General features: G+C 47.1%; 1 protein-coding gene and 1 long non-coding RNA gene across 4 annotated transcripts; both read left to right on the top strand.

Annotated features, from left to right (window-relative positions):
- The first annotated feature begins 533 nt into the window (after window positions 1-533).
- On the top strand, window positions 534-13485 carry LOC118223354. Its single transcript, XR_004764428.1, has 4 exons — window positions 534-1828; window positions 2013-2059; window positions 11275-11335; window positions 13374-13485. It is a non-coding gene; the product is annotated as an uncharacterized LOC118223354 (long non-coding RNA).
- Window positions 13486-15289: 1804 nt separating this feature from the next.
- On the top strand, window positions 15290-19924 carry LOC118223672 (biorientation of chromosomes in cell division protein 1-like). Of its 3 annotated transcripts, none has more exons than XM_035410518.1 (4): window positions 15290-15583; window positions 16848-16972; window positions 18521-18789; window positions 19327-19924. In XM_035410518.1, the coding sequence occupies exons 1-3, from the start codon at window positions 15446-15448 to the stop codon at window positions 18717-18719; spliced, it is 462 nt and encodes a 153-aa protein (XP_035266409.1). In that variant the 5' UTR covers window positions 15290-15445; the 3' UTR covers window positions 18720-18789; window positions 19327-19924. The 3 variants fall into 3 exon arrangements, with proteins under 3 accessions (XP_035266409.1, XP_035266410.1, XP_035266411.1); XM_035410519.1 differs by having other exon boundaries at window positions 18521-18781; window positions 19327-19465; XM_035410520.1 differs by having other exon boundaries at window positions 18521-18810; window positions 19327-19461.
- The last annotated feature ends 1406 nt before the right edge of the window (window positions 19925-21330 follow it).

Raw genomic sequence — 21330 nt, 5'->3', positions numbered from 1 at the left:
AGTCAGCTGGTTTTTGTGTTTTTGCGGCTGTCCCTGTGCGGCTGAGCTTCAGCGGTCACGGCGACATTTTGTGTTCCTGTCGGGTCCCTTCACCGAAGTCCTGCTGTGAGTGCGACACCCAACCCCCCCAACCCCCCCCCCCCACACACCCCCCACCCCCCAGGCTGTGTGCGGATCTGACCCCTGAATGTTCCTCAGTCCCTGTAGCACCCTGCCCCCGAGGTCTCCTTCCACCCCCCCCCCCCCACCCGACACGCCCTTAGCTGGCCTTAGAGTTTCTGTTTTCTGCTGACTCATTTTGCCCCCAGTCGCCGTACAGAAGACCTGATATCCTTTCTAATGATGACCCCCCCTTCCACTCCCCCTCCCCCTCTGTTTCACAGGGTCTGTCTGTCTCTGTGAAATCCTGCACAGTCTCTCTTTTTTGTCGGTCACCCTACAAACAGCTTGTACACACACCTTGGTCCCAGATGCCTGAGTGGTAAAAGGGGGAGGGGGAGGGGGAGGGGGTGGGGTTTGGGGGGGGAGTCTGTGAAATATATGCCCACCCCCCCCAGAGAGAGATGAGCGGTGTAATCTATTTAATGGGCTCAGGGTTGTGTTTTCCATCAGCTCTCTGGTGCAGAGCCAGAGCCAGCCCTGCAGTGCTGACGCAGGTGCTTTCTCTGCACTAAAGCAGAAGTGCATGCCCCCACAATGCACTGCAGCGAGGGTCACACAGGGTCGACGGTGAAACGAATGCTTTCTGCATTCAGCGAACAACACTCATCGGAGCAGTCTGCACAGATTTCAACCCATTCACGCAACAGATTATTTGAAGCAATTCAGGTTAAGTAGCCTGCTGTACCTAGCTCAAGGGAACAATGGCACTAACTCATCTGGGACTTAAACTTATAACCTTTGCGTTATGGGTCCAGTTTTCTGGCCGTTACACAGTTACCCTGTTGGGACGCTGTGGGAGTGCGGCTGTGTGTGTGATTGCATCACAAGGCTCCAGCGCGGGGTCACACGGTGGGGAAGCTTTAGCAGGCAGAGGCTTGCGTATGGGTCGGGGGGGGTGTCGTCTCCAGATGGACCCCAACCCCCTCACCCCCCCTCAGCCTGGCGCTACCCATCACCCCATCCCAGCGTCCTCAGCGGCACCGCGCACGGACGCCACATCACCACCCTCACCTCCCGCTGGAAGAGGAAGTGGCGATCACCATGACAACCGCACTGGAGATGCGGCGGCCTTGCTCTGATGATGGTGTGTGCGGTGAGCGGCAGGTACTGCGCCTGCAGCTCGCTGCAGCACTGCGGGGGGAGGAATCCGCATTTATATGCAGCGCATGCACGCCCGCTGCCCGCTGATCGCCATCCCCCCCCCAACCCCCCCGAGGCGGCGCGACGCGGACCGCGTGCTATTCCCAAACGCAAACGGTCACTGCCGGCTCTGTTCTCCCTCTCCATGGCAACGGCAGGGACAGCGGGTCCGCTGAAGAACGCGAGTGCATCAGGGCTCTTTGTGTGAGTGAGAGACAGAGAGAGAGAGACACACAGCGAATGGAGACTCTGCTTTCCAGTGTTAGAATCAACACTGGGAATTAACACTAGGAATTAACACTGAGAGTTAACACTGGGAATTCACACTGAGAGTTAACACTGTGAATCAACACTGTGTGAGCTTGGAGAATCAACACAAAGTCAACTCTGAGCCAACACTGTGATGGCATTGAGAATCGACACAGTACGCACTAGCACTGCCAGAGAACACTGAGAATCAACACTGTGATGTCACTGTCCTTCTGTGTGGCAACTGAGGACATCCCACCTGAAGTTCTTACTCAGAGTGAGTTACACTGCTTACAGTCCTTTACACGAAACCCCCTTTTAACTCACTGAAGCTAGTCAGGTTGTACACCTTTTAAAATGACACAACAGCGGTTCCCCACCTGGGAATTGATCCTACAACCCTGACTCCCCCAAACCTACACGTATGAGCTATTTGACTGATTCCCCTCTTCCTTCCACAGGGTGAAGATCCTGTATTTGGAGTACGCAAGACATACAGCTCCTGCAGGTAGGAGCATACCTTCTCACTACAGCTCTCTGGTGCTTAAATGGCCTTTATTAATACACGTAAATATGTATTTATGAACATTTTCTAATTTATGTTTGGAGTGATTTATAAATATTACGGGATTATGGTTTCACAGGTCTGTTAATTAGTAAATTGAGATTGTGTTTTGACTGGCAGAGCTAATTGTGTCCATCTGAAACTCATTAATAATGAATAATTAGGTTTAAATGTAGAGAGGGATAGAGAGTGTCTGTTGCTTGCTCATAATATTTGGTAATTTCTCTGATTCCTATATTTTATCATACTCATATTTTTTTAATCAAAATGCCCAGCATGTATTCAGCATGTGTGTCACTCGTCTTCCTCCTTGTAATTTGGATTTTGGGGTTTAAAGGTGTTATTTGGTGTAATAATCTTTGGCACGCGCTTATCACAGTCAATGCGTGGATGCACACAATGCTGCAAGCCCATTGGTTACTCACGTCTCTGTAGCACCTCCCCCTGCAAGATCAGCCAGTGAAGCCTCCATGCAGGGTCAAATCCGTGCAAGGTTTTTTTTTTAAGAATGGGGAAAAAAAATAAAAATAATTATGAACCTTTTGTATTAATGAATGCCAAAAAAAATGTGTTGATGATGACTGTGAAGCCACAGGTGTGAGTGAAGGATGTCTGTGAGTGCGTGCCTCCCTCACAGAGGACAGGAAGCGAGAGGTTGACGGGCGGTTGCAGTGCTGTCGGCTGGTTGGTCGGTCGGGGCGCGCGTGTGGGCTATGTATAGCACTGAGAGGCTGCAGATTACGTCCGCAGGAGCTGATTAGAGAGAGTGACAGAGACGGGTCCCCCAACCCCCCCCCCCCCCCCACAACATCCCCCCCGCCCCCTACCCCAATCACAGGAGCTCTGAGGAGCTTAACCTATACTGTCCCCAAAACACCACACTTCCTCATCATCACCTTAATCCCACGTGGACTCCACCTACGCCCCCCCCACCCCCACCATAACCACACCCTAACGCCACATTAATGTCAGATTAGAGTATCCCTGGCCTACATTATAGTCTATGTGGCAGATATTCTTCTTATCCAGAGAAATGGACAGTTGTGGAGCGTGATATACTCGTGAGTGATTATATATCATAAATGTACACTTTGCTGATTGCGTTTTTTCTAGCTTTCTGACCTGTGGTAGCCTCAGTGCAGATGAGGAAGAGAGTGTTGGTTATCGGAGGTGGAAAGTCCAGGGATCTGAAAGCAAAAGTATCGCCCTGTGTTTCTTCCACCCGGCAACTCAGCCGGCCGATTTTCCATCTCTGTCTGCTGTACACCGTCTGTGGTCTCAAATCAAGTAATTTCCACCTCCTACTTGCTCTACCTCCCCCCCCCACCCCCCCAGTGTTTTAGTTTTCTGTTGGCACTGCCTCATATCCTCTGAAGTGAAGGGCAGCACATTTAGCAGACTGTGATGTCGTGGTTAGACAGCCAAAATAAATTCTCACTCAACCACGCCAATTTCTAATTGGAAAAAAAAAAGAAAAGATTCACCAAGGAATACACAAATGGGATTAGTTCCCCCCAGGAACAAGCAAGCCCCTGTTGTTATTTAAACTCAAAATGTGTGTTTTTAATTAATTTGCTAAAATCTTGTCAGGAAAAAATCCAAAAAAAGAGGCAAAGATTCCAGCTGGTTCTTTAATCTCACAGTAAATGTGAACGGCATTGGCAGTTTCGCTGATTTAGCTGGGCTGGCCAAATCTGGCAACCCTGTTGCTGGCTCACCAGGGAAGGAGGGGTCTGTGCCTAATCTGGCAGAGCCACTGTCTCCATCTTACAACAGTCTGGTAATCACCCCAAAACCTGGTTTTTATGCTTCTCTCCTTCTCCAGAGTTTGGAAATGCAGTTTTATTTTGATGCTTATTGCCACAGCTTCCCCTCTTAATTCAGTCATGCGCAGGCGAGCATGTGCTCTCCCCAGAATCATGTCCACAACCACAATCCACAAGTCTAACTCACACAGACATGAGGTGGAGGAACACACTTAGGGCCTGAAGAGCTTTAGCACGTGCAAAACCTTTCAGCGCATGCAAAACTAACAACACAACCAATGATTGGTACAAGACAAATACCATGACCAATCAGTGGGCATGTTTTTGTTTTTACATGTGAAAAATAGTTTTGCACATGCTAAAGGTCTTAGTAAATCAGACCCTTGATGCAGGGGTCCTCAGTCTTATCCAAAACGGCCGGGATGGGTGCAGGTTTTTGTAGTAGCCCAGCACTGACACACCTGATTTTACTTACAACCTGCACCCGCACTGGCCCCTTTTTGGATAAGACTGGGGACCCCTGCCTCAATGTGTGCAGCTCAACACACAGACTTGCAGGTGTCCGGTCGACCAGCAGGGGTCGCTGGTGCAGGGTGAGCGCCTGTAGTCCCGGCTGACTGAAACCCTCCCTCCCTGGGAGGTGCTTGGATGGAGCGCTAACCTGAGAACGGAAGGCTCTCTCTCTCTTCTCTTCTCCTCCCTCAGAATCCTTCAATTATTCATCCTGGTGCTGAATCATTTATTCATGAGCGGCAGGGACAGGAGCAACTTCAGCTCAAAAAAAAAACAGCTGAAAAAAAAACTTGTGGAACATGAGCAGTGTTCCTGTGCAGGTTCCGCCAAACTGCTGCCGCTGCACGCTGTGTGTGTGGCGTGGGACACCTCCCTGTGCCACCCCCACCTCCATTTCACACCTCCACCCATTTCACACCTCCACCTACACCCCAACTTCACCCCCTACCGCATTGTCTTTTATTGCGGTTGTTAAATTTAGGGTAAATTGCAGATTCTCTGTCCCTTTCACCGAGTAAATAGCTGTTTTCCAGTTGTTTTATTTAATTTGGGTTTGTTTCATTGTGCGTTTTCGGACTGCTGTTTTATTTATTTTTTAATTGAACAATATTTTACGAAAGTGAGGACAGTGCAAAAACCGATTTTGTTGATATTTGGGAACAAAACTAAATTTAACTTGAAATGATGTATATCTTGGACCATAAGGCTCTTTCTCAGTGTTTTTGCAAGAAATTTCTGAATAAAACGAGCCTTTTGCCCACCAGTTCTTTTATCGTGTGGCCTGAAATTTTCCGTAATATCGGATAATAAGAGCGAGATGGTGATCGATACGAACTTGCTGTCTGTGCTGTTTTTTTCTGGGACATAAATGATCCTGGCGAGATGAGAAGTTACCATGGCAACTCCTCATTTCATTCTTTTTATTCACGGCGTGTTGTTCGCCCTGTCCTGTGGGGGGCGCTCCCTCAGATATATTCAATTCACACCCCCCCCTCCATACACACACACACAGACACACAAATCACAGTCACACACACACACACACAAGCACAGTCACACACACACACACACACACACACACAAATGCAGTCACACAGACACACACAGAAACACAGACACACAAATACAATCACACACACACACACACAAATGCAGTCACACACACACGCACGCACAAATCCAGTCACACACACACACACACACACACACACAAAGAAGCTCAGACGAAGGAGATGCTCTTCCTGGTGACTGTGATTGTGGCTTAAGAGAGACGGTTTGCGTATGACTTGCTGTTCCTCTTTCCCTGGAGTCCAGGCATATGATCCAGTTCCAGGCGTCATTCTGCCTCGTCCTCCCCCCCCCCCCCCTTCCCTCAGCTCTGGCCCCCAGCCAATCGGCTGCTGCTATTGGACTTCGACAAAGTCCTCCTGGAGAACGTGACCATCGGCCTAACGGCGCTAATGTAAACAATAACATACGGACAGGGAGTAAAAAAAAACAAAAAAATTAAAAATATAATAATTCTTAGTCATTCTTGGATAAGATTCTGAGAGAAAACTGTTCTCCCTGGAGGTGCTGTGGAGCCAGAAGCACTAACTCATGAACAAGCCTGTTCAACGAGATGCACATACACATTACAACAGGTTCATCCGCACAGAATAGACAGTAAACATGCAGAAGGCTAAAAGCTGTATGAAATACGGTCATGTAAACGCCACGGAGACTGCTTGGCTCACTCGTAGGGCTGTAAGCGCAAATGCAAATCACGATGCTGAACGCACAAGGGATTTTTTTATTCATAAGAACCCATAAAAGAATATACAAGGACAATTTGTCAGTCTCTTTGGCAGTTGCAGTCCCTGACACTGACGTGCAACCAAATTGGATCCCATTACAGTAGAGAACAGGACAGAAAAACGTGAGAAATGTGACACACACCCCCCCCCCCTTCCCAATAAGCAGAAGAACACTGTAGGGCAATAAAAAATAATAAATATGATGCACAGGCCGCTGATTGCAATTTCTCAGAATAACTGTTCAGTTTCTCAGAATAACTGTTCAGTTTCTCAGAATAACTGTTCAGTTTCTCAAAATAACTGTTCAGTTTTTCAAAATAACTGTTCAATTTCTCAAAATAACTGTTCAGTTTCTCAAAATAACTGTTCAATTTATGGAAACACCGCGTGAAACGTATGGCCCTGAACGAGGCCGAGTTGTCATGGAAACATTCGGATCTTATCAACCGCCATCAACGAACGCCGACACCGTCACCACTGGGGTGAAGGCTGAAGGGGCGGAGCCTCGACCGGGTTCTGCCGTTCGCTGGACGTTTTCAGGCTTATCACGCTTGTCAGGAGGCAGTTGGGGCTGGGGGGAGAGAGAGCAAGCACGCCCCCCCCCAGGGGCTGAGGCTGGGGGGGGGCGTGTGATTTTCAGCACCAGTCCCTGTCAAACACAGCTGTGCGTCAGCAGCGTGCCGCAGCGAGGAAGAGGAGGGGCTGACCTTCGGCGTGTGACGCCTCCAGAGTCCGTCCGCACGCGTGGACAACGGCGAGCGTGCCTGCTCTCCCTAACAGTCGCATTTCCTGCGACGGGCGCATTGGAAGCGTGCAGTACAGCTGCGGTCTCTCGTGCTCCTGTAGATTGTGGGAAGAAACCGGAGTACATGGTCACGAGTAGAACATGCAAACCCCACACAAAAAGGCCCCAGGACCTTCTTGCTAGGAGGGGGGGGGGGGTGGGGGTGGAGTATTGAGAGAGCTTTGTCATGCTGATCATATTTACAAACAGTGTCACGATGACTCTGTCAGGGGTGGGAGGAATACCTCATAATCACACATCACACTCACAAACACACACCCACCCCATATGCACACACACACAGCTAATATGCACACACACACACACACAGCCCATACGCACACACACACACACACACACAGCTAATATTCACACACACACTCACACACATACACAGTCCATACGCACAAACACACACACACAGCTAATATGCACACACACACACACAGTCCATACGCACAAACACACACACACACACAGCTAATATTCACACACACACTCACAAACACACACCCACCCCATATGTACACACACACACACACACCCCATACGCACAAACACTCACACACACACACATCTAATATTCACACACACTCACAAACACACACCCACCTCATATGCACACACACACACACACACACACATACACAGTCCATACACACAAACACACACACGCCCACCCCATATGCACACACACACACACACCCCATACATACACACAAACACATTCTAAAGGGTTATTTAGGGAAATAAAAAGCAGAACCTTCCCCAGATTGAGGAGCTGCCCAAAGATCACTGAAACTGACCAGGCCTGCACAGTACAGTCCCCTCACAAGTAAAATACATATACACACACACGCGCACGTCCCCCCCCCCCCCCATCTTATTATTTCTTCCATCTTTTTATATGTAGTGAAAGTCAGCATAAAATACCAGATTAATGTCCACAATCATAATGTCATATGCTATGATTATAATTACTATTGCATTGGTATTGACTGTAACGTTGATAGTGTCGTATGGTGGTTAGTGAACTGGACTAGAGACTCTGGGGTTGCCTGTTTGATTCTCAGGTGAGGCATTGCTGTTCCAGAGCGATGCCATTAGCCTGCACTGCTTCAGTAAATATCCAGCTGTGTAAGTGGATTGTGAGGAAAGCATATAAGGCGAGTAAACCACTCTGGCTAAGACAATATGCTAAATGTTTACATTTAAACCCTGTTGTGTGCAAGTGTGTGCAATCTGGTTTTTTTCCCTATGCTTTACACATACAGTGTACCACAAAACAAAATGGTTTATTAATACATTTTACAGAACCTCGGTTTTTGTGTCCCTTTACACCGTATATTCTCTAGGATTCTCATGGTTGATGCATTTGCTTTGGTGTAATAACCTCTCATGGTCTTGTTTTATTAAAAACCGACATGAATGATTCTGCAAATTATCACTATTGTACACACGTGTTGGGGGAGGAGGCAGGGAACCCATCACTGCCCTCTACTGGCCAGACTCTTACACTGCCTCACTGAAAGACGTTACATACTAAGTCATTTTTCAAACTGACAAAACAGGCACATTCGGAAATGAAAAAAACAAATGAGAGATTTGTGCAAACAAAGGCTGTGATGTCATGCTGGAAAACAGACTTGTGATATGCATATATCCCTCAGTGATACATTAGATTGATATTCATTCCCTTGCTGGGGTGTTTTCCCTGATGAGAGAGAGAATAAATTCATTACACAGAATAATGGGGCTGGCGTGCCTTTATTTATGTCAGAGACGTCGATCTGTTCCCACGGACCAATCGCGCTAATGCTGTTGGATCCAGCCCACTCCCTCAGCCAATCAGAACAATCCAGTGGCTCATGGGGGAGGGTCTGGCCCACTCCCTCAGCCAATCGCAGTGCTGCCAGTAGCTCCAGTCCCGGAGGGTGTGCGTCTGGTTTTATTTTGCACCTGAGCTCTCAATTAGCTGACTAAATAATTTAGTGTTTTATTAGATTAAAACCCCTGCCTGGACAAAAGGTCCTTGTCGTTGCTCAGTGCAAGCCTGATCGTGTGGATAGAGTGCGACGCGCCACATCAGCGTCGGAGATGAACAGCCCTGTAATGAGGTCTCCTTCAGTCAGACTGCATTTGCAAAACATGGTTAGCAGACCAGTTTGGATAATTTTGTCCCAGGGATGTTTTGCATAGTCCAGTGGGTGTTCCCCTAGGCTGCCAGGCAACAAGGAGGAGCTGCTTTAGAACACGTGCACACACACGCACACACACACACACACACAGGAAAGGTCTGTCAGTGCAGCTGGGGTTTATCGGTGCAGTTCGACACCTTTTGGCTGTGTTTGATTGTATAACAGCAGCGTGATAAGACTGAACCCCAAACTGCCGCTTTCCCACCCTGAAACACTCGGGTAATTGGACGTCTGGCGTCTGAGAAACGCGTGCGATTGGAGAAGTTAAAGGCCGTTGGTTATTAGCGAGGGAACAGCTGGATCAGAGTAACTCTGAGGAGTAATGCTAATCGTGACTTACCCATGAAGGTTGTGATTCGGGGGACAGACCGAGAGTCTAATTAGAGAGCGTCTGTGCAGAAGCGCAGAGAGGGGAGGATTAGAGGAGGCTAATGAAGTCTCTCTCTCTCTGCGGCCTGCTGATCACACAGCTCCAGCTCCTCGCTCCTCTCTTCTCTCCTCACGCAGGCGTTCAGTCTCCTGAAGGCTAACGGCGCTCATTTACATAAACATGTCCGTCTCCTTCTGCCTCTCAGATCCGCTCGTTCTGACTGGCTCTCTCAGAGCCGGGAAGGGCTCTGAACACCCGGCGTGTAGCGCAGCCTCTACGTTTATACACTTCCTGAACGAAAGCCGTCCGTGTTCATACGGAGGCGGGGGGTTTTAAAAGCTCTGACCCCCAAGGTATGATGGGACGTGCGTAGTGGAGGGTACCCGAGACAAACCCAAAATCTGTAAGGGGGGACAGGAACCAGACACATGCAGTGGTACTTCTCTTACCTGTAGTTCATTTTCAACTTTCGTTTAGCATTTCATCACTCGGCAAAGCTCACTATGCCATGTCCATCAGCACAGCATCCTCTATTACCATGGAAACCTGACTCCCATCATAATGCAACACAGAGCACAGCACAGCATCCTCCGTTACCATGGAAGCCTGACTCCCATCATAATGCAGCACAGAGCACAGCACAGTTTCTACTGTTACCATGGCAGCCTAGCTCATATAACAATCACCTCATGTCAGGGCCTTCGTGCAGTTTGACCCAGCCTTGTGGTTCACGCTCGATGCTGCTGCAGTCTCAGAATAGACAAGCTATCAGTTCGTGAAAATGAGATAAGATCTGACTCAGAGATTTTGAGTTCCTTTTTTTTCGCTTTGTGAAGCCATGAAAGGCACTGAGACAATGAGAGAGGCAGTGACTGCGTGTGTCCGCTCGGCCTGCTGGGTCACATGCTGCCCTGCAGTACAGAGCAGGGAGCTCTGTTTCGACATGGAGCTCAGTTCCAGATGAGGAACCGAGTGGTGGGGGGAGGGGGGGTCTCTGAGTCTCGGTGGAAGAGAGCCTCCAGGGAGGTCACGTGTCCCAGCATGCACCACGCAGGTGGATGAGCTGGCCTGTGTACACGTGACCGGCACCAGGAGTGGGCCTTAAAGCTACGGGAGTCATGGCTTGGGCGCACGCGTCCATCACCGTACCTGCAGCTAACGAGCAGGGAAAGGAGGCGAGAATGAGCAGTTAAGGAGGCGCTAACAAGGAGGTGAACGAGGACGGATCACAAGGAGAAATTGGGCCCCCTTAACAAACCAGTCAAACAGTATCCAGCACATTGGTTACTGGTGATGCCAGAAGTGTGAAAATGGGGGGGGGGAGTCTCCATGGGTACTCTGCTCTTTAACAGGTCCTGTGGACAGCTCACTTCCTGTGCTCTTTAACAGTTCCTGTGGACAGCTCACTTCCTGTGCTCTTTAACAGTTCCTGTGGACAGCTCACTCTCGTGAACCCTTATCCCGGGGAAAAGGACGCTGATGTAGACAGCTGGTTTGTGGTATAATCTCCCACACCAGAGACGTGTCGCCTTGGAAACGCAACCTGGCCTGCTTTACAGCAGTCTGTGGTGACAGCTCTGCTCATTCAGTCCTTTATGTTTAACGGTTTTTTTAATGTTCCACCCTTTTCTCCCCAGTTAGCCAGCTGTATTTATCTGCGCTCACTGCCAGTGTTGATTCCTTCTCTCCGCTGAAGCATGTGATGTCAGCCTCCATCTTATCACACCGCAGGCTGCAGGTCCGGGCTCGCAGGCAGGAGGCAGAAAAAGGCGCCACAGGTGCAGCTGAACAGGTGAACTCGCCGCCACTGCCGAACAGATCAACCCTCCCGTCCGTAGGGGGCGCTAGATCCCACTGTGCATGGTCCTGCAGGGCTGCCGGCCACAGTCAACGCCAGCACAGTCCGGATTTAATAAAACCCAGAGGGGCCCATTCGTGCACTAGAACAGGGCCTTAACAGGATGAGCCACCCAGCAGCCCCCACACTTTGGCCCTTTATAACTGACCTCAGACCTGCGTAAGAAACATGCCAGTCAGCTGCACATGACCTCACAGGAACCTTACGGCCCAGCTGCATGGCTCCTGCACTCTATGGTGCAATACTGGAGAGTACGGAATCATACGGCTTGATGAGAGACGTGCACACCGTACAGTTCTTACTGAGCATGTGCTGCTTGTTTGCATTATTTATAGGTTGCAGGAAATCAATGAACTGTGCGCAGTACATTACATTACAGGCCTTTTGCAGACACTCATATCCAATGGCGACTTACCAGAGGCTGGTATTTTTATGAAGCATCTATTTAAACAGCTGGATATAGACTGAAGCAATGCAGGTTAAATACCTTGGTCAAGGGCACAGCAGCAGCATACTACCTGGGAATCAAACTGGCAACCTTCATGTTACAAGCCCACCTCCCTAACCAGTATACTACAGTGCTGCCTAATACATATTTAATTTATCAGCGCATACAGTAACACAAGACACCAAACAATTAATGACACTGTCGCACACCATTTAATGTTCCTCAATAATTGAGTTGCATATTGTGGTTATTTGACGTGGAGTTTGTATGTTCTCCCTGTTTCTGTGTGGTTTCCTCCCACAATCCAAAGACATGCAGGTTAGGTTATTTAGAGTGTCTAAATTGCCCCTGGGTATCAGTGTGTGATTGAATGGTGTGTGTGCCCTGCGATGGACTGGCGAACTGTCCAGGGTGTATTCCTGCTTCTCAGCCAATGCATGCTGGGATAGGCTCCAGAACCTCCCATGATCCTGACCAGGAATAAGCGGGTATAGATAATGGATGGATGGATGAATGGATGGTTATTTGGTGTGCTGTTTACATGTCATTTATTATTTTTTGATATTTAGCTCATAATGGAACATGCCTCATATTAACAGGGTTGACTGAAATGTTATGTACACAGACATCCAGGCCATTTTTTCAGTTATTACAGTCATACAAATGACTACACGCTGCGCATATTTTACTGACTGAAATCTGCGTTGCACTTTCTGTATTTACCTCACGCACATGAATTGGGCAGAAGTGAGCTCGGTTACAAATGTGCCTTCGACACTTCGCGATTCCAGCGTAAACCAATGTCCCGAAGTCTATAAAATATCATCATTGAATATTAAATTCTCCTCACTTAATCCCATGAATGTACTTCCTGTCACATTATTGATATTGCTGAGCTCATTAGGGATGCTGCAAAAAAAACAATTAAGGAGATGCAGAATCCCAAATGACTGCAGCAATATCGATAATGTGACAGGAAGTACATTCATGGGATTAAGCGACAGGAATTTAATATTCTAAGATGATATTTTATGGGGATTATAATTATTCTCTGTCAGCACGTAAGGCGATGAATCTTACTTTGATGTGTCTAAGACCAATCTGTTACCGCCATGGATGGCACCGTGCCACATCTAAGGAACAGCCTGCTTGCAAACACTGCTGGGATGTATTCACAATCCCGGGGGCCAACTACACCAGAATGCATTTGTTTACTCACTGTGGAAGTTAGAGGAAAAATATTGGCCCAGTATTACAGAAAACAGTGCCCGCCCCAAAACAGAACTAAGCTCTTAACTGATGTTTAAATAAATGTTCAATAAAAAAAATTGAGACACACAGATTCAAGTACCAAGCAGTGCCAACGCCCTGGAAGAGGATTATCAGAGCTCTGATTGGCTGCACACTGTGCAGAGTGTAACATTTAAAAAACAAAACAAAACTATTTGTTCACTACCCAGTGTGTTCTTATTATTTAATATATCTCTATTCTGTTTTCAAGATTTGCTCTGCAATAAACTGCAGGTGAGATCTGTAGCCCTGGGGCACTGCTGTATACAGAGGATGAAAGACAACATGGAGGAACTGTCAGTTAAACCTAGGCCATGAATCTAAAAGAGGGGGAAAAAAAAACATTGACACAGTAAGTATGCCTATCCTTTCAACCAATATCACGCCCACACCTGCAGTGTGATGTTATGTTTCCCTCTAGTGGTATCTAAAGAAACTGCATCTACATTTTTGTTTTTAATTGTTTTTAATAAGTTCTGTATTACTTTTACAATTAACTAGTGAAACAACAGATCTCTTGTTGTTGTTTTTTTACTATCCTATTCAGTGAATTTTTCTGGGTTTAAAGTCTTGCAGCTATTTCTTAAGAGGGTTAGTCATCCGTTAATAGACATTCAAAATGTATAATTAAGGACAATTAACAACTTTATGATGCAGGGAATGCAGTTCTGATTGGAACACACAGGGGGCGCCAGTACTGAGATTGTGAGCCACTGCTGCATAGTTGTAGATGTGACTGACCTGTTGTTCATTCCAGTATCCATCAAGCTACATTTAAGTCTATTTTGTTTTGCTTTGATTTTTTGTATCCACATATCCACATTTCCATATAAGCACAAGCACAAGCACCATTGATTTCAGTCGCTAGATTTTGTGAAAGACTGCACAGTTTTGTCTTGGGTCAGAGCCACCTGTTCGGCCACCTGTCTGATAAAAGGGGTGAATCTGGGCCTACCTGAGATCCAGACACCTGTCCCTCTCATCCGCTGCACTGATGCTCTCCTCTTCATGCACCACCGTGTCTCCTCTCTCTAGTTGCCTGGCAACCAGTTGCTGGGAGCCAGGGAGGCGCTGACTGCTATCACTGTCATTTAAAATACATCCTATACCACAAACCCAGCTGTTAGACAATCTGCTCCATCTCATCCTGACAGCTTTTCTCTCCTGAAACGGTTTCATACTATATGTCAGTCATATCACTTTCCTTCCATTCATTCATAAATCTGGCTCTTCACAACATTAAATGTATAAAAGAACATTGACATTGTTACTATGCTCTCTATTTGTAACACGTCTATGCTATTTCATAGCTTTTTATTTATTTTCTAGATGTGACCCAAAAAAATGCTGCCTCGGTCAAATCCATTTTGACAGTGCACAATCAGTCGATTGTTCTTTCGAAAAGAGCGTAGGCCTATGTGCGTGCGCGAGCGTGTCAGTGAGTTTCGTATGTGCACAAGTGTGGGTTCGAGCGACCATTACATCATGAGAACATTTCTCTCTCAATGGCGCATTTATCAGGGACAGCGTGTTCAGTAGCATGTCCTACCTATTGGACTGTAACTAGCGCAGCTCGTGACGCAGCGCAGACCTCGGCTGACCCGCTCGCGCTCAGGGTGGGCCAGTGCATTACCCGGCTGACTCCTTTCTGCTCTGCGCAATTTTCTCGGAAGAGAGGAGTTAAGAAAAAGGCATGGATAATGGGCCAGATGCAGGGCATTGTAATAACGGCCTGTGGGTCGCTGGAGGTTCATTACCAAAACTTGGCCCAGGACTATTCCCAGAGACACAAAGACACACAGAGAACTGTTCTCTCTGTATGTCTCTGAGTGGCCCACAGCTTCTCAGTGCCACAGGGTCACTGGTGACATCAGGAGCCACGAGAACCCTCAGTTCTTGGCACTTCTAAGTATGGCTCAAGTCCAGGGCTATGGTACATCGTTGAATGCATAGCGCAGCCATTAGCCACAACGTACCCTCTTGAAACATGAATCACTTATTTAAAGTTGTGCTGTTAAAATTCTAGGCAATTTTACATCTGAACCTGTGTAAACGTAACTGTCTATGCAAGCTGACATGCTCCTAGCGGGGCAAAGCTGGTACACGGGTTACACGCCGGATCCGCATTTGGCAATGCATTGTGGTATTTGTAGTGACGCGCAATGATCACTTCCGTTTTGGAAACGAGGATCTCGCTGCAGGCCATTGTTTTCCTACAGCTATTGTTCCCGTTTTCTTGATCCGAATCGAGAGTTTTAAGACGTAATCCTTCTGTGGTAGCCTGCTTCGGACTGTCTGGTTTGGAGATGGCGGACGGCAGCGGCAGCACGGTTAACCTGACGCCGGGGGATCCTCATTTAATAGGCCTAATTGTAGAGCATTTGAAGAACCGTGGCCTGTTTGATGAATTCCGGAGAGACTGTCTGGGAGACGTGGACACAAAGGTGGCTAACCTTTACGAGCTAGCTACGGGTCTGTGAATAAGACTGTGCCTAACCAACATTAGTTTTCAAGCTACATTGTTAACGTATATGTATTGTTATTTGATTTGAACAGCGTGGGCCAGGTTGGTTGTTTGCGTGCTTGCTAGCTAACGATGCCTTTCGCATTAATAAGCGCGTTAGCGGTAGACTAGTCTGGTTAATTACCACAACGTTTCCTAGATTAGCTTTGAAAAGTGAACACTCATCTAAAATCCATTTGCTAGCTAATGGTTTATGGATACATTTCTATCAGATAACTTCAGTCAAATGTAGCAGTCTATCTTGAAGCATTGTTATTGTTCGCCAACAGCTGGGTGTGTATGTAACATTAGCTAGCTAGCCTGCCCGTTCGTTAGCTTTCTACGAATCCTGCTAGCTAGCTAATTAGCTTTTTATCCGGACAGTTCAAGATAGATTTGATTAGGCATTTAGCCTGTTGGCCTGTTTTTCAGAAGCGGTCTTGGCTTCTCAAATCTCGTTCTGTGAGTACATTGCGACGCTAAGTCTGTCATTGGAGAAGTCGGACAGGGCGTACTCATTCATTGTGCTTTGTTATGACTGCTCTTGCTGGATTTGATTCAATGATTGGCTATGCAGTCTAGCTAGTTTGCAACATTCACTGATTTAAGTTAATCACATCTCCTGAAGGCTAGCTAGCTTGCTAGTTACAAATCAGGTTTTTTTTTTTTTTTTTTTGGCAAACTAAGTTTGTTGTTTAAGTCGTTTGTTGTGTATTTTTTAACCATAGATTCAACTAAAGACTTTTTACATTTTTCACGTGTGTCACTAAAATTAATATAACATAATGCTAATTGGTGTCAGTTTTCGCATTTTGCTGATATTCTTTTTCAGTGTCCTTTACACTGTTACATGTCAGTGTAACAGTGTTAATTTATGTAGTCGGGTATGTACAGAAGCAATTTGGGGTTAATACTTTGCTCACCGGTGCTACAGCAGTGTCCCACTAAAGAACTGAGCCTGCAACCTCTGGCCTACACACCAGTTCCCCTAACCGCTGTGCCACACTGCTGGTTTATGGTGTGAAATAATCAGTTGAGCTACTGCAAATCCTCACAGAGACAATTTATGGATATCGTCTTGTTTTGTTAATATTGTTTGAATTATATTTTATTAAGGCATCATCATAAGGCTGTTAGCTGATATGAGATCCCTTGTGGTTCTACCTCCAGATTTACCTGCCTTTGTTTTTCGAATGTGTCTCCAGCCAGCCTATCAGAATTTACGACAGAAGGTGGACAACTTTGTGTCCTCGCACCTGAGCACCCAGGAGTGGAACCCGTCCATCAACAAAAACCAGGTTCGCAATGGCCTGAGACAGAGTGTGGTGCAGTAAGTATGACGTCTGCTAGCGTTTAGCCGGTGCTGCATGGTTGCATTGGAAACCACCCACGCTCGAGCAATGCCAGTGTGTTTTGATTGCAGAGCCGCTAATGATCATAAAGAGTTGGTAACATGACTGTAAAAAAAAAAAACAGGCGTGGCGAGTGAAGGTGGTGTAAAAATGCAGTGAGCGGTGGTGTAAAGATGCAGTGAGCGGTGGTGTAAAGATGCAGTGAGTGGTGGTGTAAAGATGCAGTGAGCGGTGGTGTAAAGATGCAGTGAAGGTGTTGTACAGACGCAGTGAAGGTGGTGTAAAAATGCAGTGAAGGTATTGTAAAAAAAATACAGTGAAGGTGTTGTACCGATGCAGTGAAGGTGGTGTAAAAATACAGTGAAGGTGGTGTAGAGATGCAGTGAAGGTGGTGTTAAAGATGCAGTGAAGGTGGTGTAAAAATACAGTGAACGGTGGTGTAAAAATGCAGTGAATGGTGGTGTAAAGATGCAGTGAAGGTGGTGTGCAGATGCAGTGAAGGTGGTGTAAAGATGCAGAGAGCGGTGGTGTAAATATGCAGTGAAGGTGGTGTAAAGATGCAGTGAGCGGTGGTGTAAAGATGCAGTGAAGGTGGTGCACAGATGCAGTGAGCGGTGGTGTAGAGCTGCAGTGAAGGTGGTGTAAAGATGCAGTGAGCGGTGGTGTAGAGCTGCAGTGAAGGTGGTGTACAGATGCAGTGAGCAGTGGTGTAAAGATGCAGAGAGCGGTGGTGTAAATATGCAGTGAAGGTGGTGTGCAGATGCAGTGAAGGTGGTGTAAAGATGCAGAGAGCGGTGGTGTAAATATGCAGTGAAGGTGGTGTAAAGATGCAGTGAGCGGTGGTGTAAAGATGCAGTGAAGGTGGTGCACAGATGCAGTGAGCGGTGGTGTAGAGCTGCAGTGAAGGTGGTGTAAAGATGCAGTGAAGGTGGTGTAAAGATGCAGTGAGCGGTGGTGTAGAGCTGCAGTGAAGGTGGTGTACAGATGCAGTGAGCAGTGGTGTAAAGATGCAGAGAGCGGTGGTGTAAATATGCAGTGAGCGGTGGTGTAGAGCTGCAGTGAAGGTGGTGTAAAGATGCAGTGAAGGTGGTGTACAGATGCAGTGAGCAGTGGTGTAAAGATGCAGAGAGCGGTGGTGTAAATATGCAGTGAGCGGTGGTGTAGAGCTGCAGTGAAGGTGGTGTAAAGATGCAGTGAGTTCTTGTTTCTGAGTGGTATGGTTAATAAGCTGAGCTAACGGTAACCGTGAAGCTGTAAATGAGTTTGTGTTTCCCTGTGGTGTGCCGTTGCCGGGCAGCGCGGGCGTCAGTCTCGCTACGGCAACGCCGGGTCGGAGCGGAGCACGTGGCGGCCGCTCTCGCTAATCGAGGCTGACGGCATGAGAGGCCGGCTTGTGCTCCCTGCTCCGAGCCCTCTAATTGCCACGGCGACGGGCGGGGGGGGGCGGGTGGATGTGGGGGTGGGGGGGGGGGGATGGACAGGGGGGCGGGGTGCAGTAACACAGTGCCCGTCTGTGTTCCGAGCAGGTCAGGCATGCTGGAGTCCGGTGTGGACAGAATCATCACTCAGGTGGTGGACCCCAAACTCAACCACATTTTCAGACCCCACATAGAGAACGCCATTCATGATTTTTTGGCCGCCGAGACCAGGGAGGAGGGAGTGCCAATCGCGGCGCCGGAGGCCGAGCAGCAGGAGATGCCCTCCGCCACGCCGAAAACGCCATGAGGGGCGCAGCTTTCGGGGAGGGGGGGGAGGGGGGAACGACGACGACGACCCTGCAGGACTGTGTACGGATGTATGTGTGTATTTGCACTGTGTACGTTTTTAAAGCGGCGATCGGATTAGGTTATGCTAAGTCGACTCTCCTAAATGGTCCTCATTGATTAGCAGAAGGAGCTGGCCACTCAGACAAAATGGAGGTTCGCATAGATCTTAGACTCGGGCACTACAGCACCTGCCCATGCTAATAAAGCCACTGATTTACTAAGCTGTCTTACTGGATATGACCACATACTGGTGTAAACTAGGTTCTCTTACTGGATATGAACACATACTGGTGTAAACTAGGTTCTCTTACTGGATATGAACACATACTGGTGTAAACTAGGTTCTCTTACTGGATATGAACACATACTGGTGTAAACTAGGTTCTCTTACTGGATATGACCACATACTGGTGTAAACTAGGTTCTGTTACTGGATATGAACACATACTGGTGTAAACTAGGTTCTGTTACTGGATATGAACACATACTGGTGAGAGTGTTTGCTTATAACGCCACAAGGCGCAGTGGTTGTTTGCGTTGACATTTTGTTTTCTTCGTCGTTGAAGGTTCCACTGCTCTGTGGCATGTTCCGTCTGGCAGTCGCCGTCGGACTCTTCCTGCGTCGGGAAAAACGGACGCGTACACCACTGGGAGCAGTGACCTTACACGGCCGGGATCGCTGGGATTTAAGGGGATGGTTCTGCGCCTCCAGCCCGGGGTTTCAGGCCTGAAGAGGACACCTGTAGATTCGCTGGGATGTTAGCAACGCTGTTAGCAGCGCTACTGGAGGGCAGTCTGTACAGGGAACGTGTCATGGACTGTTCCGGTAGGGAATTCTGCTGGCTGCGCTGACAGGTGCCACTGCTCTTCAGCGTTCCCGACGTTCCCGAGCGGAATTTTACCGATTCTTATCTGCATTTGCACTGATGTCTGTATTTTTCCCAGTTTCCCTCTTAACAGAAACCAAAAAGTTAAGCATTGGACTTTATGTTCTAAATTAGTAGATGGTTTCCATTTTTATTTTTTTGTTGTGCAATGGACTTTTTGAATGAAACGTTTATTTTTTGTTTCATTTTGAAAGCTACTTTTGAAATGCTGTACAGTGGGGAAATGTGGAACTTGTCTGTTCTATGTGTGCATTTTGAATAAAGTTTTCTTACTGTATGGCTCTCACTGTGAATGGGGGGGACGAGAGCCCTGAACAAGCTACATTATAGACTTTTTTTTTTCTTTCTGTTGTCAGAATATCTCTGAATTAACATTACATATGACCTATGTAAGGTGGGTAAGTTACTCTAATATGGATAATAATATGTTAATATGTTAGAATGTTTCAAAAACACAGTGTAACCCCTGGGATTTCAACGGGGTGGGTCCTTGAAGATACTGTGGGGGTCCCTAGCCAGATTTGTTATGCAACGATTTGGGAAAATATTTAAAAATATGGACCTCTTTTTTATTTCTTATGGGGTTATTCTGGATGCCTTTGATCCTGGTTGGAGTCCCTGCATTAAAAAAAGTGAAACCCCCCTGTATCTTATTTGGGGGCAGACCGAAGTCATTGTTTGTGTTCCTGCCGTAGCACAGAAGCCTGAGCTGAAGGTGTCCTCTCTGTTCGCTCTCAAAGCCCCGCCTCCCTGCTCTGTGGGCGGGGCTTAATAATCCCAGAATTGTTCTCGAGCACGTCTTCCGTCCCAGTTGTTCCCGGACTGCTCTCAGTGGAGGAGCCGACGTGGAAAACGATCCATCCCAACATTCAATAGCAACAGAAGCTCATTCCATGGTTGGGTTTGCAGTGTGGCTGGTGATATGAATTAGCCATGTTTTTAATAATAATTTACAGTACATTTAAGGCATTTAGCAAGACTCTCTAACCCAGAGCAACTTGAGCATCACACACAATTACATTACATTACATTTATTTGGCAGATGCTATTATCCAAGGCAACATACAGTAAGTGCATACCAAAGGTCATTGGAACAACTACAGAACAAAAGTGTGATAAGATACAATTCTCACTATGTGTTATCCGTAGCCATGAACATCAAGTCCAGTTCACGCAGTAAGCATAGGCTAGGTCAGTAAAGTTATGGCAAGTCAAGCTGCATGTGAGGCTTGCTTACAAGAGATATGATAAAGAGTTACAAAATCAGAATGATAATACAACACAAATGGGCTGAATGAAGACACAAGTGTAACAAGAAGTTGTTATCAGATCAAGATACAAGATGGGGAGTAACCCTGCAAGAGGAGTAGTCCAGGAACAGTGGAGAGATGTGTCTTCAGACCACGGTGGATAATGGGAGTGGTCATGGAGGAATGGGGAGTCTGCTCCTCCACTTGGATAGGAAATCTTGGCTATCTAACAACCCTGGTGAAATAAATTAATAAAAATGTGTTTGAAGACATTTATGATGAATAATGTGTTTCAGTGGGAAACAAGAAAATACATAAGACTATAGTCTTATGTCCAAAAAAGGGAAAAAAGTAAAAAAAAAATTTAAATGCCTTTTTTTATACTGATGGATAGGAAATCATGGATATCTAACAACCCTGGTGAAATAAATTA

This window comes from Anguilla anguilla, chromosome 3 (assembly GCF_013347855.1).
Source record: "Anguilla anguilla isolate fAngAng1 chromosome 3, fAngAng1.pri, whole genome shotgun sequence".
Lineage (NCBI taxonomy): Eukaryota > Metazoa > Chordata > Actinopteri > Anguilliformes > Anguillidae > Anguilla > Anguilla anguilla.
The sequence above is the reverse complement of the archived record's forward strand: the minus strand, read 5'-3'. Positions and strand labels throughout refer to the sequence as shown.

Bases quoted from the DNA above. Each gene is read 5' to 3' on its own strand.
- LOC118223672 (XM_035410518.1), top strand. From the start codon at position 15,446: ATGGCGGACGGCAGCGGCAGCACGGTTAACCTGACGCCGGGGGATCCT. The intron at 15,584-16,847 runs GTGGCTAACCTT...ATGTGTCTCCAG, and splicing joins TGGGAGACGTGGACACAAAG to CCAGCCTATCAGAATTTACG. The intron at 16,973-18,520 runs GTAAGTATGACG...TGTTCCGAGCAG, and splicing joins CTGAGACAGAGTGTGGTGCA to GTCAGGCATGCTGGAGTCCG.